The 17829-nt window shown below is 48.0% G+C and overlaps 2 protein-coding genes across 6 annotated transcripts in view; both read left to right on the top strand.

Moving 5' to 3' along the window:
• lin28aa (lin-28 homolog Aa) overlaps window positions 1-9953 on the top strand; it is a 35245-nt gene extending 25292 nt beyond the window's left edge. For all 5 annotated transcript variants that reach the window (XM_064344499.1, XM_064344413.1, XM_064344675.1 and 2 more), the window contains exons 3-4: window positions 403-587; window positions 4927-9953. In XM_064344499.1, coding sequence (XP_064200569.1) covers window positions 403-587; window positions 4927-5146 — 405 coding nt within the window. In that variant the 3' untranslated portion in view covers window positions 5147-9953. The remainder of the gene's footprint in view (window positions 1-402; window positions 588-4926) is intronic.
• A 2444-nt stretch (window positions 9954-12397) lies between these two features.
• Window positions 12398-16675, top strand: LOC135259586 (serine/threonine-protein kinase pdik1l-like). The gene is made up of 4 exons (XM_064344161.1): window positions 12398-12537; window positions 14470-14767; window positions 15099-15398; window positions 15859-16675. The coding sequence occupies exons 2-4, from the start codon at window positions 14492-14494 to the stop codon at window positions 16297-16299; spliced, it is 1017 nt and encodes a 338-aa protein (XP_064200231.1). The 5' UTR covers window positions 12398-12537; window positions 14470-14491; the 3' UTR covers window positions 16300-16675.
• The last annotated feature ends 1154 nt before the right edge of the window (window positions 16676-17829 follow it).

The following is a 17829-nucleotide window of genomic DNA, read 5'->3' as shown; positions in this document are numbered from 1 at the left end:
TTGCTCTGTGTACGGTGGGTGAAAGTTGTATGTAAGCAGGCAGAATTGTTGAGGGGGGGGCAGGATGTATAATATGCAGTTCAGATAATAGAATGGAGCAACTTAATTTTTTTCAGAGGTAAATACAAGCACATCAGCATATCCACCAATCATATCTATCAGTGCTGTACTGTTGTTTGTTACCAATGTATTCCATGATTGGTGGAACTCCTTTGTGATGTCACAGTTGTTTGAGGCCAGCTTTATTGTCCCTGTTGAGGAGCAGGAAGTAGTTCCCTGACTGAAGATGTACGTGTGCGTGTGTCCGGACGGAAGATGTGTGTGTGTGTGTGTGTGTGTGTCCAGACTGAAGATGTGTGTGTGTGTATCCTGATGGAAGATGTGTGTGTCCTGTTCGCGCAGAGCAAGCTGCACATGGAGGGCTTCCGGAGCCTGAAGGAGGGCGAGGCCGTGGAGTTCACCTTTAAGAAGTCGGCCAAGGGCCTGGAGTCGCTGCGCGTGACCGGACCCGACGGCGCCCCCTGTCTGGGGAGCGAGAGAAGACCCAAGGGCAAGAGCGTCCAGAAGCGCAGGTCCAAGGGGGACAGGTGAGCGCGCACACACTCACACACACACACTCTCACACACACACACACACACACACTCACACACATACTCTCACACACACACACTCTCACACACACACACACACACACACTCACACACATACTCTCACACACACACACCACCTCAACACACACACTACAACCCACACACTTACGACACACACACTCACACACACTCCCACACTCTCATGCACACACACTCTCACACACTTACACTCACACACATACTCTTACACACACTCACACACACTTACACACACTTACACATACACTTACACACACACCCTCTCACACTCTCCTACACACACACACCACACACACACACACTCTCACACACACACACACACACACTCTCACACACACTCACACTCTCACACACACTCACACACTCTCACACACCTACTCTTACAGACACTGACTCACACACACTTCCACACTCTCATGCACACACACTCTCACACACTTACACACACTCACGCACATACTCTTACACACGCTTACACACGCTCACGCACACTTACACACACACACACACACACACACACACTCACAGGTTGCTGTCCTCGCAGTCAGTGTGACTGCTTTCTCAGACCGCAGGTCTGCATTTCTCTGTCTCTCCTGGACATATGGCCTTATTCTCCTGCCTGAGGTGCCTGTGGTTCCCATATCGCCCCCAAAACGCACGGCTTCACACTTCTGACCCGCAGTGCACTCACAACACATAAGACTCCCGCTAGCCCCAAAGTCGTGCGTTCCTTAAAGTGTGTGAACGAAGGTAATCAAAGATATGTGGGGCGAAAGTGAAGCTGTGTGTGTTTGACTGCATGCGGCAAAACCCCTGGTTATGTCATTCCTCTCCTTAACCCATCCCCCAACCCCCAACCCCCAACCCCCTGTCCCGAGCCCCCCCCCCCCCCCCTCCACAAGCTGGTTACGGTCACGCAGGGTCGGCCTGACGTGTGACCCGGATCAATAGTTTGTTTAAATCCGTGGGGGCCGCTGCTGGGTTTATACCGTGGAGATATCACATCCCCCCACCCCACCCCCTCCCCCATATGCGCTTATCGATAGGGGCGGAGTTAGAGGTGTCACCGTGTGTCCCTCTGTCCAGCGAGGCTGTGATCCCGTCACACTGAAGGGCATGAGCGCTGCCGTTAGAGGAAGGAGGGGCTCTTTTTGTTTTTCCTAGTCCCATGCCCCCCCCCATACTCTGACAGTGAAGCCCCAGCCCAGCCCTGTCTCCAGCAGGCTGTGCTTGTGTAGCTGGCTGCACTCATTCTGAGGGGGAACTTTAACACCGAATTGGTTATTCTAAAGGGGTGTGTATTTCACGACTCTGTGTTTGATTTTGTCCCAAGGATTCTGATCATTGAAAGTGATTGATTCCTCTGCCTGGCATTCTTGTGAGCGGGCCTGCATTGGATTTTCTCCCCTCAGCAGTTTCATCACTGTAGAGGTGTATTGAGTGGCCTCCAGCTCCCTGTAATGGCTGGTAAACACAGCGAGGGAGGAGTAGGTGTTTTCTGATAGACTAAGCTGCTGGGAAGGACATTCTGTTTGCCACCAGGTTACATCTCTCTTATGATGTCATAAGGCATACTTGCCCAGAGGGAGCAATGTGTTGCTTTTTTAAAAACATTTCTCTCATGATGTCATAATAGAGACTAATCTAGAGGAAGCAGTGTGTTTGTTGTTTACATTTCTCTTATGATGTCATAATACAGATTAGTCTGGACTCTAGAGGGAGCAGTGTGTTGGTTGTTTACATCCCTGGCATGATGTTATAATGCTTGCAAGCCTAGCTCTATATTGCCTTTTTACATCTTACGATGTCATAAATATACACTAGTCTGTAGGGAGCTCTGTATAGCTTGTTTACATCTCTCTGACAATGATGTCACAATACAGACTAGAAGGCCCTGTTCTCACCACCTCGTCTTGCTCTGGTGGCTTGATCTGCTCTTTCTCTCCTTCCTCTTTCTCTCCATCCTTCTTTCCCTCATTCCACCCCCACCTTCATATCATAGCCTCGCCATCATGGGTGCTGTGCATCCTGTGGAAGGAAAAAAAAAGATCCTGTCCATTTAATTAATAACAGATGTAGGTGCCTGAGAAAGGTCAGGGGTCACTGCTGCCATGGAAACGGCAGAGTGTGCTGTGTGTGCGCGCGCGTGTGCTTTGTGTGTGGGTGTGTGTATGAGTGGGGAAGTGGGAGGCGGGGGCAGGGTGCGGAGAGGATCGGAGGGGGTGGTTGGGAGGGGGGGGTCATAGTTCAGAGGTTACGCTGCAGTATTGAGACAAAGAGCTGGTTCCTTTCCACATGCACCCAGATCAATACCCCCCCCCCCCCCCCAGGCCCCGAGCTGTTTCCTCATCTGCATTTTTGGTCAATTCAGCAGTGTGTGTGTGTGTGTGTGTGTGTGTTTGGGGGTGGGGGTGGGGTTGCTAACTGAACTGACGTCTAACGTCCATCCTCTCCCATTCTGCGTTCTTCCCTTTCTTCTCTTCATCCTTTCCTCTGTCTCTCTCTTGTCCTCTCCTTCTCTGCCTCCATCCTCCCTTAATCCTTCTCTTCCTTCTCTCATCCTCTCCCCCACACTGCATCCTTCTCCCCCTCTTTCCCCTCCTCTCCTCGCTCCCTCCTGGACAGAAATCCCTTCTTTGGGGTAATGGTGTGACTGAAACAGTATTCCTTCAGAAACGCAAGTTTGGGATTTACTGCTAGAGTAGGATATCAAGGCATCAGATCCAACTGCATTTATATTACAGATCATTTTACAGAGCATCTGTCACAGCACACATCACAACATACCCTGGCTTAAGAAATCAACAGCATTAAATAGAGGAAACTGAGGCTTACCAACTACCTGCAGCACATTTAAAATACCCACAGGAAATATAAATCATTTGTGTGTACATACATCACCTGAAGTCACAGGTCTGAAAGTGTAGGACAGGATTGACTCACTCCATTTCCCTCACGTTGCAAGGTTGCCACAATAACGTTTTGGCAACATCCTGACAACGTTTTTGAACTCGTTCCCTGTTTCAGTCACAGGTGTGCTGAAGGTGTGGTAGGCATGTTGAGGGGGTTGTACTCCTGCAGTCCCCTTCACATGTACGCACACAGTCCTCCTCTGACCCTAAACAACAAGGACCGTGGTGCTGGTCAGAGGCGTCGCCCCAGGTTTTAAACCGAAGAGCGGGGAGCACGAGTTTGCCTTTAAATTGAGTTTGTTTTTCTGTGTTCGAAAAAGCACTGCAATTAATCATCTGAATAATCAATAGCAGCGGACAGCAGATGTTCCTCCAGCGAACGGTATTGTTGTTTGCAGGATACGCTCTGAAATGCGGACAGGCTGCGTTTTTATGAGCGGATCCCGCGGTACACGAGGGGGTGCAGCTGGTGTCCAGGGCGGGTTTATCAGCGCGGACTGCGCCTAAAATGCGCCGCTTTAGAGAACGCGGTCAGGTCATCGGGCCTTCCGCCTCTAAAGAGCTCCCTGTGACATGGGGCTGTAGCACAGGACAGGTCACCCCTGTGCCTCTTCATTTAGTCCTGTGTGCATCACGGCATTTAAAACCATGCATTTCACTTATAGCTCAATTATATGTTACGCCAACCTGTTGAGACAAAGGCTTTTCTCCTTAGTCAGCTAACAGGGTACCGTCTTACAGAGCTTGTGGCATTAACTCGATGGAGGCACACTGCCCTCTTGTGGCATACAGAGTACACTGCAGTTTTGCCAGGACCAGCAGCTCCCTGTAGCTGGTTTTGTTTGTACTGCAAGATTAACAATTTAACTGACATTAGCAGCAGTAATAAAAGATCCTCTCTTTGAATCTCAAAATGTCAGCCAACATTGGCACAACATTTAGGCCGAACAAGAACTGCTTTTAACAAACCTAAGTTTTAATAGCATCAGAGGATCTGGTTTTGTCAAATATTTAAGTTCTAAAAAAACCCCCAAAAAACACAGGGGTATAACATGCACCCCCCCCCCACCCCCTACCTACACTTGGAAAGTGCAACATATTTTTATAGTATCCTGGTTCTGGAGCACATGACTTACTGTGACTTACTCTCATACAGTGAGTGACTTACACAAGTTTCTTTTTTATGCAATCAATTTATACAGTTGGATATTAGGTACAGCAATTCTGGTTCAGTCCCTGCTTCAGTGGCAGTGCCCCACCAGGGAATTAAACTTGCAACCACTTAAGTTACAAGCTTCTCAATGTGACGTGGGAATCACAACATGTGTAATACTTCTGGATGAGTAAGTGTGTTCCTCTTTTTTTGTGATGTCTTCCCTTGTAGGTGCTACAACTGCGGAGGACTGGACCACCACGCCAAGGAGTGCAAGCTGCCCCCCCAGCCCAAAAAGTGCCATTACTGCCAGAGCATCGCACACATGGTGGCCAACTGTCCAATCAAAGCACAGCAATCATCGCCCAGCTCTCAGGGAAAGCCCGCCTCCTTGAAGGGGGATGAGGAAGAGCAGAGCCACGCCCCCTTGCCTCCAGAGAGCTCTGATTGAAGGAGAAGCCAATTTGTGGGCGGGGTTAAGGGGGGCGGGGGGGCGGAGCCAGGAAGGAAGATGAAGACCAATCAAACGGTTTTACTGGAGACAACCACAAGTTCCTACCAATCCTTATAGCTGCTTTTTTGGGATTACCTCAGGTTTATAATGATCAGCAAGAGAAAAAAAAAGAATATTATTTTACTTTTTGATGGTGAAACAGTCAGGAATATAGCTCTGCTGCACTCAGGAAGTTTTTAGAAGATAATGGAACGATGGATTCAAGTTTCTGTATCGCGATATATATATATAGTAATAATCAACCTCTTCCACCTTAATGTTGTGATACATATCGATGACTTTCCATGTCTTTCGCGGATAAGTGTCTTAGATTCGTACCGAAACAATCAAAGAGCATCTTCGTCTTTTTTTATTATTTTTTAATTACAATACTACAATTTAGCTTTGCCATCATTACGAGTGTTTCTTTTATGTTGGGCGGGAGGGGGGGGAGGATGACTTTGGGTTTCATGTAACGGGGGGAAAACTGTTAGCTGTTGCTTTTTAAATCTTTTTTGTCCGTAAGTCTGCTGCAGAGGGATTGGCCTCGCTAGTTTTGGCGTCGGTTTGCGGGGTGGACAGGGGTAATTACAGCGTTTATGACGAGCTTCCCAGTTCCTGACTGTTGCACTCTCAGTTTAATGACCAGGGCAGAGAGAGACGGGAGAGATCCTGCTTCTGCTTCTCTGTTGATGAATGTGATTTGGAAAAAATTTTTGTGGGGGTGAAGGGGGGGGGGTGGATGCAGAAAAGGGCGGGGCACGTTGGGGAGGGAATCGAGTTGGTGGGGGGGGGGGGGTGGGGTTGGATGGATGGTTAAGGGATTGCAGGGATTAGCCTAAAATCCACTGCATGGTTTTTTTGGCAGCTGCCAGTCATTGCAGTGGATTGTTGTTTAGATTGTACGGGGCCAAATGAATGTTCCAACCCGAGCTGGCTGCAGCCAGGGCCATGCTGCAGGGGATTGTGTGTGTACGCCCAACGCTGTGCTCTACACTCCCACTGCTCCTCCTCTACCACACCAGGTCTGCACCAGAGAGCCCAGCAGCTCTGCGAGTCAGATTCAGCTCAAAAAGGTCGAATTCAGCTCAAAAAGAAATGCCTTAACCCACTTAAGAACAATATGGACAGGTACAAACGGTTGCAGACAAACACACACAGTCACACACACTCGCATGCAAGCGTGCAAAGATATACACCCACACAGTCTCTCGTTCTCTCTCTTGCACACACGTGCATGTAGACACACACACACACACGTGTCTACGTGCATGTACAGTATAAATATATAAATCCATACATTTTTTAAATTCAGACTATAAACACTCTCCAGGTGTATGGTCAGAAGGCACAAAGGCACATGGGAGCTGAAGTCCTGGGTTTGATAATCGTACGTCATATCACAAGCTCTGGACCTCAGCTCCCATGAGCCTCTCTGCTAAATTTTCCATTTTACCGCACCCTGGCCAAATTGCCATTTAACGTCACATGAGGCTTTATTGGGTTAACAAAAAAGCTTGAGAAAATCGTTTTAAATTTCACAGCTTCCCTTTTTAATTCTTCTAAATTCCAGATCGGCTGAAATATTTTAGTTTCTCGTCTGAACGCAGATCCCGGGGGATGCGTGTTTGAGCTGTAGACCCTTTCAGCAGAATCAGGTGTGGTTCAGGAGGAGGCTGGGAGCTGGACACGCAGCGGTGTGCATTTTTTAGTGACTTAGTAAGACATGGGCCTGTATTCAATCAACATTTGTCCACAACTTTGACTTACAATCATACCGAAGCTTCACACTTTTTTTTCAGAAATTTGATTGTGGCAGGAAGGTTTTAGCGATCGCTGGACTCGCAGAACTCTGTGACATAGAGGAATCATTCTCACTTTTAATTGTTTTTCAAAGTTAAGGACTTGAAATGTTTGTTGAACCTGGCCATCGTCTCTCTCTCTTGTTCTCTCAGTGACACAGAGAGATCTCCCCTAAGGGCGGTGTACGTAGCCTAGCAACTAAATCAGCCATTTCTCCCGTTTTACAGGAGAAGCTGACAGACTTTCCACCCATTTAATATATATGTATAATTGTTATAAAGCCTTTTAAATCATCCTTAGTATTTATTTGTAGCAGATACTCATCACAGCTTCTCCGCGTTTCGATTCGCTACATCGCCTCAGTCTGCCTCCTGATTGGCTACCCCTATATCTCATTTCCAGGGCTGCCTTGATTTTATCCTGTTGCCGTTTTTGATTTGATTTGATTTGTTTAGCCTAAATGTGATGTGTGTGGTTTAATTTTCCTGCAATCTACAATGGCTTCCCTTAGATTGGGAGTCTTGTTAAAAAAATAAAAAAAAAACCTTCCCTATATCTATGCGAAAACCAATGCAATGTTACTCTGCACTAATCGCGTGTAAGATGCATTTTGTTTTGTTTTATTTGTATTAGTACTGTTATTATTATGATTATTTTTATCCTTTAAATGAATGGCTATTTGTTCCATATCTTTGTAAATTTGAGAGATCGATCTACTAGAAGATCCTTATTGACTGCAGCTGGGGGGGGTTTGTTTCTCAGGAATCGTGAATCTGATAAACTCAGGGAATATTTCAGATTGTCCGATGGGATTGGGGTGGGGTTTATGGAGGGGAGGGCGGGGTTTAAGTTAGCAGGGGAGGAGGGTGGAGGCAATGGCCATTAACGACCTATGATTGAAACCAGGACTGTGGACGTACCATTATAGGCCCAGTGTGTATGTAGCTCCCCCTGCTGGTCTGAATCAGAACTGCATGGAGATGTTGCACCAACGGTACAGTGGCTATCATTTGAAGCCTAGATTGGCCATATCAACAGAAGCCGTGATCATTTCATACTGGCATTAATGACGCAAAGCCTAGTGCATAATACACTGTCTGCATTGTAAACTGAGTTAGGCCGTATGAAATGAATTTGTTAAATGCCACGGTTATTTAAATTTTACTCTGGTAAAAGGAGATGAGACTCGGCCTTTTTGGTAAAGTGGTGTACAGGTGGACCCTGGACTTTATAAACGGTGATAGGGACGTGATGCCCCAGTCCCCTCTCTCCCACCCTGCTCACAGCTCTGGCTATAATCTCTCAAAAGGAGGGAAGAATAATCATTTTGTTTACTCAGAGATATGGGGGGGGGGAACCATCAGAATCATGCCCTAATTTTACACAATATTTTTTTAAAGAGAAGGTGCAACTGTCAGCAGGGCTCTGCCAGTCTCAGGAGGAAGCTCTGCAATGTTAGCGCTCTGTTAGCGTAGCACAGTGTAATGTTAGCGCTCTGTTAGCATAGCACAGTGTAATGTTAGCGCTCTGTTAGCGAAGCACAGTGTAATGTTAGCGCTCTGTTAGCATAGCACAGTGTAATGTTAGCGCTCTGTTAGCATAGCACAGTGTAATGTTAGCACTCTGTTAGCGAAGCACAGTGTAATGTTAGCGCTCTGTTAGCGTAGCACTGTGTAATGTTAGCGCTCTGTTAGCGAAGCACAGTGTAATGTTAGCGCTCTGTTAGCGAAGCACAGTGTAATGTTAGCGCTCTGTTAGCGAAGCACAGTGTAATGTTAGCGCTCTGTTAGCGTAGCACTGTGTAATGTTAGCGCTCTGTTAGCGAATCACAGTGTAATGTTAGCACTCTGTTAGCATAGCACAGTGTAATGTTAGCGCTCTGTTAGCGTAGCACTGTGTAATGTTAGCGCCCTGTTAGCGAAGCACAGTGTCATGTGGGGACATGGCGTTTGGCTTGGTGGGGACGTGCTTTCACCCCCGCAGAAACAGTGTTGTCTTGAGAAATAAAGTCCATAAAGTCCATAAGCTCCCCTTTCTCAATAATGTCTGCGTTACAAGTCCTTGTTCTTCATTAGTGAAGTCACACTGACAGCAAGATTAATAACTTTTTTTTGGTTGCTATATGTACTTGTATGGGTCATTTCACCAGTAACCTGTGCATCTCTCATTGAACAGAGCAGAGAGGGGCGGATCTTCTATATATTTTTCTAAATTTTTCCCCAGATGCCAGTATTCATGAGAAAAATAATGGACTCCTTATAAGACTCTTTCTGTTTCCAAGAAGGTGTGTTTCATGCAGGGAGGGGGGCAGAGTTGAGTGGGCCTGAGACTTGTCCTGGTGAATGTTGCACCGTTCTCCTGGATATTAATGTACATATACTACTGTGATATAATTATATGATGATTTTTTTTCTTCTTCTTCTTCTCTGTAATCTTTGTAGTTAGTTAGGGGGTTAGAACAGAGTAGTTTTCTTATTAAGGAACAAAGGAAGGGGGAACCAGTGATAACTTACTCATTTGTGCTGGTCGCATCTTTAAGTGCAGTCAAAATGGCCGCCTGCTCGCACTTTGTGTGAGTCTGGCTGACATTCTTCATGCTACGCTGCTGCCCGTTGAGTGATGCTTTCATTTTGCATTTGAAGCAGTCTTGCTGTCAGGTCAGGTCGACTTGCTTTTTTAACAGCCAGACACACTGGTCTCCCCCCTGCCCTGTCGTTACTGTTCCCTGTCATTGTGTTGGGGTGGTGGGGTTTTTATCCTTTTTATCACGGAAATACAAGATGAAATGCTTGTACACAATCTATACAAGTCTACCTCAGGATGTTTTTGCTTCTGGTTTGTTTCTTAATTTAAGCAACAGGCAAGTGACACTGAGTCCTCTCCAGTCTCATCTGGTGGATTTTAATGCACTGTCTGCTTTTTTTTTCCTAGGATTGTAGTTTTTTTTTTTTTTTTCTTGTTTCAGCTAACATTTTATATTTCTAAAGAGGTGCGTTGTGGGTAATAGATGCAGTTTGTTTGTGTAGAAAAGAGAAAGATGCACATGTGAAGAACAGCTAGCGCCCCACGTTGTTTACCTCTTGACCTGGATGTAGCCTAGCACAGTTGTACCCTTTTTGCCAGTATACTCCCAGCATGCTCAGTTGTAACATACAGAAACACTTGTGAAATATCACATGATCCAGGTTTTTACTGGCATGAGCAGAACCCTGCTTGTCTTTTGTCAGATAAGTAACCAGCGATTTCATGATGGCAGCAAACTTTTTAATTTTGTTACCGGGAGAAATTTTCTATGCTACTCATTTGGGTGATACTGGGGTTGTTTTAATTGTTTTTGAATAGTTCATTTAAAACCCTCAAGCCCCTCCTTGTCCAAACTACACATGTGAGTAAATATTGTACCAGGAACACAATTCCTCCATTTGTGTTCCTGGTACAATTCCTCCATGTGATTTGATTGACAGAAGAGGTACTTCTTTTTGAGTAATGAAGCAGTGCTGACCTGAATCGAAAAAGATCATCTTGAGTCAGCAATGTCATTGTGCACAACAGGAAGTGGTAACAGCTGAGTACGTTTTCGGTCGTTGCTGAAACCTGCAGGCACCTGGAGAATTGTGCTGAAATTCAAAACGCAGCTGCAAAATTCTGCCACAGTAATAGAATAATCAAATATTTTCCGCTCTTTCGTTTTTTCCCTTCTTTGTAATCTAGTGAAACTTGGTTGGAAAATCAGAGGGTATAAGTGCAGTTTTAGACTAAGAGACTTTTTTAAAATTTTGGTATCACCTTGTACCCTTCCCGGGCAAACTTTAACTATAAAGTGGAACAGCTTTTTAACAAAACATTCTCCAGTCTCCTGCGCAGTGTTTCCTTCGATTCCTCGACAGGGTTTTTTCTTGCGACTGATAGGTTGCTAATCTAGTCTCCCTCCCTGAAATAGATAGCGGAAGACTAATATGCAAACCAGATTGCCCATGGTTGGTGTCTTCTCCGCTGTGGGTTTCCTGTCTTGTGGTGGCGCGCGGGTGTCGCGCGGGAGTCGCGAGCACAACTTTTTTTCAGATTTTGAGTGCGAGAGCCGGAGCAGGTCAAATCCTCAGCTTTAAAGGGAAAAACAAAAAAAAATCACTACGCAACCCAAAGTTTTCACTCTGTGCTGACCTCAGGGCGTTCACGGGAAGCACAAGGACGGAGCGGCGGGTTCTTACGCGTCAGCCTTCGCGTAGGCTACCTGTGTCTACACTTTGTTTTCATCGGTACTCTTTTTTTTATTTGTTTTTTGTATCCATTCTGTTCTTTAATGAGACATTTCATTCTGTGGTTGTGACTTTTCTTGGTGTGAAATCGCTAATATAATAAATCCAAAAAAAAAAGAAAAAAAGATTGTATATAAGTGACCGACGAATGTAGCTACATTTACTGCTGTAAACCAAAGGTTTCTTTGTGAAAACTCCCACTTTTGGGGAATTGATCTTTTTAGACTCTGTTGGTAACCACACCCCAACCCCCCCCCCCCTTGTGTTACAACCTGATCGGGGTGGAATTTGTGATAGTTTTACATTTGTTTTATAATTCTGTGAAGCATGTATTACAAACAGAACTGTGACCAAGAATGTTTTGTCTTGTGAAAATATCCAACATTTCCTTCCTAGTTAATAAACGTATGACAGTATTACATTTTAGCATAGTCATTGTCTTCTTTTATTTAAATCTTAGGCATTTGGGACATCCACTGTGATTTCATTCACATCAGTCATTCACCAGCAGGATGGCTTGTAATTATCCCACGTAAGGAGTACAGGCCTACTGTACACCAAAAATTACCACAATTTATTTTTATCTCTCATTTAAAATAGGAATATTTTCAGCAAAACACGTGTTCAGGTGGACATCCTGCATCAGTTCTCATATTCATAAAGGCACATAAAACGATTAGTATGGTTCCTTGGCTTAACCTTAAATCTACGTGCCTGAAGGCCCATAGGGCCTTAGTGGAGGAAAATAGGAAAAGGTGAATGGTGTTACCTTTATCGGCCGCCTTTGAAAATAAAAAATAAAAATAAAAAATCAATTACAAGAAAAGGGAAGGGGGCAGTGTTTCCCCAGTTTGCAGGCAGTTGCGAATCTTGTCTTGGGTGTGCGCGTGCTGGGGAATTCATCCACCAGCTCGCGCCAAAGAGTGTCTGAAATCTGGTTGCCAGATTGCGTTTTCTTTTTTGTTTTGGCTAAATAACATGTTTCTCAAGTATGGAATTTGTACGAGAGAAGAGTACGTGTACGTCCGACGTTATATATCAGTTGAGGTATTGTTTGAAAAAAAAATGGGGGCATGAAAAAACTGGAAAAAAATTGGACCGACTATATTCAAAGCGGGGATTATTTTATTTGGGTGCGTTGTTAGCGCAAACCTGGCAACTCGGTTCTCGCGCTCGTGGCTCGGACTCGCGCAGAAACGGCGCGTGGGCGCGCGTGGTGGGCGCGAACAATGTGGCTGCCAGAAAAGGCACCGAATGTGGCTGTAAAGGAAAGGTGATTCCACGCGACAGGTGGGTGTTTTTTCCTCGCTTCTTTGACTCTGTGGTTGTGGTCTTGGTGTTTTTACCACCTGACACGCTGGGCATAAAAGCACGATCCGAAGTCTGACTGAAAGAGTGTTTTTAGGGCAATGAACGCTGGACCTACGATTCGCCGCTTTCTCTTATGTTCTCCTGCTTTTTGTTGCGGTTTGAAGAACTGACAGATGTCGACTGAGCGACGGGCGGCATGAAGTCCAAACGAAAAATAGGTTATTCTTGCGTCTGTGCCTAATAAAAATGCGTGTTAACTAAAGCAAATGTCGCGACGTTTAACTGCAGCTGTCAGTTGGCTAACTATGGGCGTTTGACCATTAAGAGTGAAAGCATGGCATTGTTGTGTTTGGAGCTTGCTAGCCAGCTGCTGCTGCTGTAGCTAATGCTACCTGGTTATGTGCAATGCTTCCCTAGCAAGACGGCTAACTTTCATACACAGCGATGTCACGCTTTACCTTTAGCTAACTACCTTCTCTTTAACAGCCTATATGTTACCTGACTGGTGATATTGGATATCTAGACGTCAGTTTAGGTATCTAGATAGTTGCGTTCCCCGCAGAAGTTGACGAGCGGATATTTGCTGTCTAAGGAAACACGACCAGGGAGATTTTATGGAGGTTTATGGGCGAGTTCTGCCACTGGAAAGTTTATGATGACTAGGGAACTAGCTGCGTACTCTTGCTTTCTGGGTAATCGAAACCTGGGCGAGATAATAACTTTAATTCACAGGCTAGTTTGCGATCTATGTACTTTTGTAAGATGCGTTTCGTTTCTAGATATTGGGTAACAAGCTGTTGAAGACACCCTTGCTGTTTTAACTGAGCAATAAAGCCAGCTAATTCCAGGCTGTCAGTTACATGTCAGTAAACAGTCCAGCTCTGACTTGCATGCAAACGTGATCATTATACAACGCCCTCCATATTTTTTTTTCGACACCGCTTGTGCCAGGAATGACTCGGGCGGTAAAGCCTGATATGTCACATCAGTTAATCCCTCGTGCAGGGCGCTGAGAAGCGAACGCCTGCTGCCTTAAAGTGCTAACCTTTAGCTCGCCTCGTCCGTGGGGGAAACGGACACGCATGTCTGCTAGCTATCCGTCCACGTGACGTGCGTGATCAGTTCGTGCAGGCTGTCAAAATATGAGAAGTTCGGGGACAAACTCGGAGTGATTTGAAAATCATGTTTTTGCGTAACATTTTACCCAGACCGTTACAGTATTGGATAATGACATCTAGGAGAAACTGAAAGCGAGCGTATTCCTCCCCATCAGAGAAGTGCTTGCCCTGGGGCGGTGAGTTTGGGCACGTGGAGATCATTCATATAATATCTCAGGACTCTGGAAAATATTTAACAGCAGTCACCTGAATTACTGTCCACGGTCGACCGCACAGCCAATCTTACAGCGAGAAAAAAAAGGAGTGCGTTTGATCCGGGTTAAAAAGTAATCCCCGGCAGTTAGATGCCCAGTCTGTCTCGAGTATGCGGGGGAAACTGCGGCGTGGTTCTTGACCAGGATACATGTCAGCCCATGTGACCATCACCGCTTACCTGTAGGTCAGGTAAGTCGCTTGCGCGCCTAGCCTGCTTTGATTACGCATGCGTGGCGCCACCAACGTGACAGTGACGCTACGTTCCCAGCAGGCTCGTTGTTCGCTAACATGACAGATTCCACCTGAATGCATAAGCACTTTTCACATGTAGTCACTACTGCTCATCAGGAAATAAGGGCAGAGATAACTGCAAAAAATGAATTCATTTTTATAAGAGAGTCGGTAGGAATGCGGGGAAGTGTTAGAATCAGCCGTTCTGTCTGCAGGGTACACTGTCCTGGTGAACACATTGGCTTATGCTGAGAGTGTAGGTGGAGCTCTGTTTTGGGCTGTACCCCTTGCAATTGCCCCCCCCCAGGCTGCGGAGAGGTGGGCAGACGATGGTGAGCAGCCAGCCCAAGTACGAGCTGCTCCAGGAGGTGGGGCGGGGCACGTACGGGGTGGTGTACGAGGCGTGGCGCGGAGCAGGGGGGCGCGCGAAGAGGATCCGGTGCCAGGCGCCCGAAAACGTGGAGCTGGCGCTGCGGGAGTTCTGGGCCCTCAGCAGCATCCAGAGCCAGCACCCCAACATCATCCACCTGGAGGAGTGCGTCCTGCAGCGGGACGTCCTGGCACAGAGCCTCAGCCATGGCTGCAGCTCCCCCCTCTACCTGGAGGTATGCGCCACGCCCCCCAAAGGCCACGTCCCCAAAGCCACAACCTCCACTGCCACACCCCACCACTGTCACACATTCTGCCACATCATCCTGCCCATGGGACATGCCCCACCCCCACTGCCACTCCCTGCCAAGCCCCACTCCCCATGCCACACCCTCCCACCCCCACTCCACACCCTGCCAAGCCCCACCCCTCTCTGCCACACCTTGCCACGCCCCCACCCCCCCACTGCCACACCCTGTTAAGCGCCCCCCATTCCCCCCCACCCCACACCCTGCCAGCCCCCCACCCCCAACTAATTCCCTGTCTCTTGTTCCTCCCTGTGCCCAGCTGGTGGAGACGTCGCTGAAGGGTGAGATAACCTTTGACCCCCGCTGTGCGTACTACCTGTGGTTCGTCATGGACTTCTGCGACGGGGGGGACATGAACGCGTACCTGTTGTCACGGAAACCCAGCCGCCGCACCAACACCAGCTTCATGCTGCAGCTGGGCAGCGCGCTGGCCTTCCTGCACAAGAACCAGATCATCCACCGCGACCTCAAGCCCGACAACATCCTGATCTGCCAGGACCGCACCCCCGCCGGCGGCCCCGACCCCACCCTCAAGGTGGCCGACTTCGGCCTCAGCAAGGTGAGGGTCCGACTGACGCATCACCTGAGTACGCTTCTGCTCTGAAGGGCATGAAAAAAAAACCCTGATTTTAGTTAAGCATCTTCCCTCACACGGTACAGTACACACTTAACACAGGAGCACTCACTCATACACACACACACACACACACACACTCTCTGTCTCTCTCACACACATACACACACACACACACACACACACTCTCTGTCTCTCTCACACACATACACACACACACACACACACTCTCTGTCTCTCTCACACACATACACACACACACTCTCTGTCTCTCTCTCACACACACACACACACACACACACACACACACTCTCACACGCACGCACACACACACACACACACACTCTCTGTCTCTCTCACACACACACACACACACACACACACACACACAATCTCTCACACGCACACACACTCATTACGCATTCTCACACTCCGATTCTCTCAGGTCTGCTCCACGTCGGGCCTGAACCCGGAAGAGCCCGCCAGCGTCAACAAGTGCTTCCTGTCGACGGCGTGCGGGACGGACTTCTACATGGCGCCCGAGGTGTGGGAGGGGCAGTACACGGCCAAGGCGGACATCTTCGCGCTGGGCGTGATCATCTGGGCCATGGTGGAGCGCATCACCTTCGTGGACGCGGAGACGCAGAAGGAGCTGCTGGGGGGGTACGTGCAGCAGGGCTCGGACATCGTGCCCCTGGGGGAGGCGCTGCTGGGGAACCCCAAACTGGAGCTGCTCATCCCGGCCCGCAAGAAGAGCATGAGCGCCGCCATGAGGCAGCTGATCCGGGACATGCTCTCGGCCAATCCGCAGGAGCGCCCCGACGCCGCCGCGCTGGAGCTGCGCCTGGTGCAGATCGCCTGCCGAGAGTGGGACTGGGACACGTGATGGGGCTGCGCGCACACGCGTGTGCAGGAACATGCATACACACACACGCGTGTGCAGGAACATGCATACACACACACGCGTGTGCAGGGACATGCATACACACACACGCGTGTGCAGGGACATACATACACACACGCGTGTGCAGAAACATGCATACACACACGCGTGTGCAGAAACATGCTCACATACGCGTGTGCAGGCACATACATACACACACACGTGTGTAGAAACATGCATACACACACGCGTATGCAGGGACATACATACACACACACACGCGTGTGCAGAAACATGCATACACACACGCATGTGCAGGGACATACATACACACACGCGTGTGCAGAAACATGCATACACACACGCGTGTGCAGGAACATGCTCACATGCACACACACACCGGCTCCTGCTCTGTGTTTTGTGGTGCTGGTGCATCTTTAATGAACAGAGTCCGGGCCCCTCGGGGCCCAACAGCATCTGTATGGAATCAGGGGCCTGGAAACCTGCTGCTCTCTGTTAACTCCTCCCCTTTGGAAAATGGTTTGGGAGCAGTAGTCAGGTTACAGGTAGAATTTTGACTGACTAGTAATGCAATGAAGTGTGTGTGTGTGTGTGTCTGTGTCTGTGTGGAAACCTTGTAGTTATACTTTCTCCAGTTCCTCTTTGCTAAATGGCCACTGGAGGCCATGCACTGTGGACGTTGGAATCATGCCAGTCTGTGAAACTGACGTCCTCTCAGCGTTCCTGTAACGTTGCTGTAACGTTGCTGCAGCGTTCTGATGCCTGTGCAAGCAGCACAGCACCCTTCTGCAGGACAGACAGGCCTCAGAGCCCTAACCCCTGCTGACCGCCGCTCTCTGGCGCCCCCTGGTGGCCGGAGGGCTCCCTGGTTGCCTTGGAAAGGGAATCCGCAGATGATGATGATTCTATTACTTTGAGGAGAGGAGAGAATGTTTTTCTTTATTGAAATGTTCATTTCAGAAGAAAGGAATTATGCAAACATGAATGTTCTTTTGTTGTTTTTGTTTTTTTGTCGTTTGTCGTATTTGTGCTCAGAGGAGCTGTGTTTGGGTGAAGAATGTGCGGGCAGATCTGTGGCTGTCAGGTCAGCTCGTTGCCCTGGGTGACCGTGTGAGATGAGTGCGTGAGTTGGGGGGGGGGGTCTGTGCTAATTAAGTGGTGATTTGGGGGAATTGAATGATAAGAATTTTGGGGGGGGGTGGGGATTCCTGGGTCTACTGCTTAAGGAGGCGTGATCTCCGATTTGATCCCAATTTCGATACTACTGAAGAGTGGATGAATCCTGTGTGTGCCACACTGGATGATGGTTTGACTGCAGGCTCTGATTTGTCGTGACGACCGCGCTTAGCGATTGAGCGCTGAGGCCAAGGGCCCCCCTCTCCACCCTCTCCCCCCTCTCCCCCCTCTCCCCCCTCCCACTGAGAGGATGGTCTGACTCTCTGCCTGTGGAGGCAGCGGCTCGATCGGCGACCTGCGGACCTGAAACCTCTGGAAGCTCTCGTACACAGAACA

The sequence above is a fragment of the Anguilla rostrata genome, chromosome 1 (genome assembly GCF_018555375.3).
Source record: "Anguilla rostrata isolate EN2019 chromosome 1, ASM1855537v3, whole genome shotgun sequence".
NCBI lineage: Eukaryota > Metazoa > Chordata > Actinopteri > Anguilliformes > Anguillidae > Anguilla > Anguilla rostrata.
The sequence above is the reverse complement of the archived record's forward strand: the minus strand, read 5'-3'. Positions and strand labels throughout refer to the sequence as shown.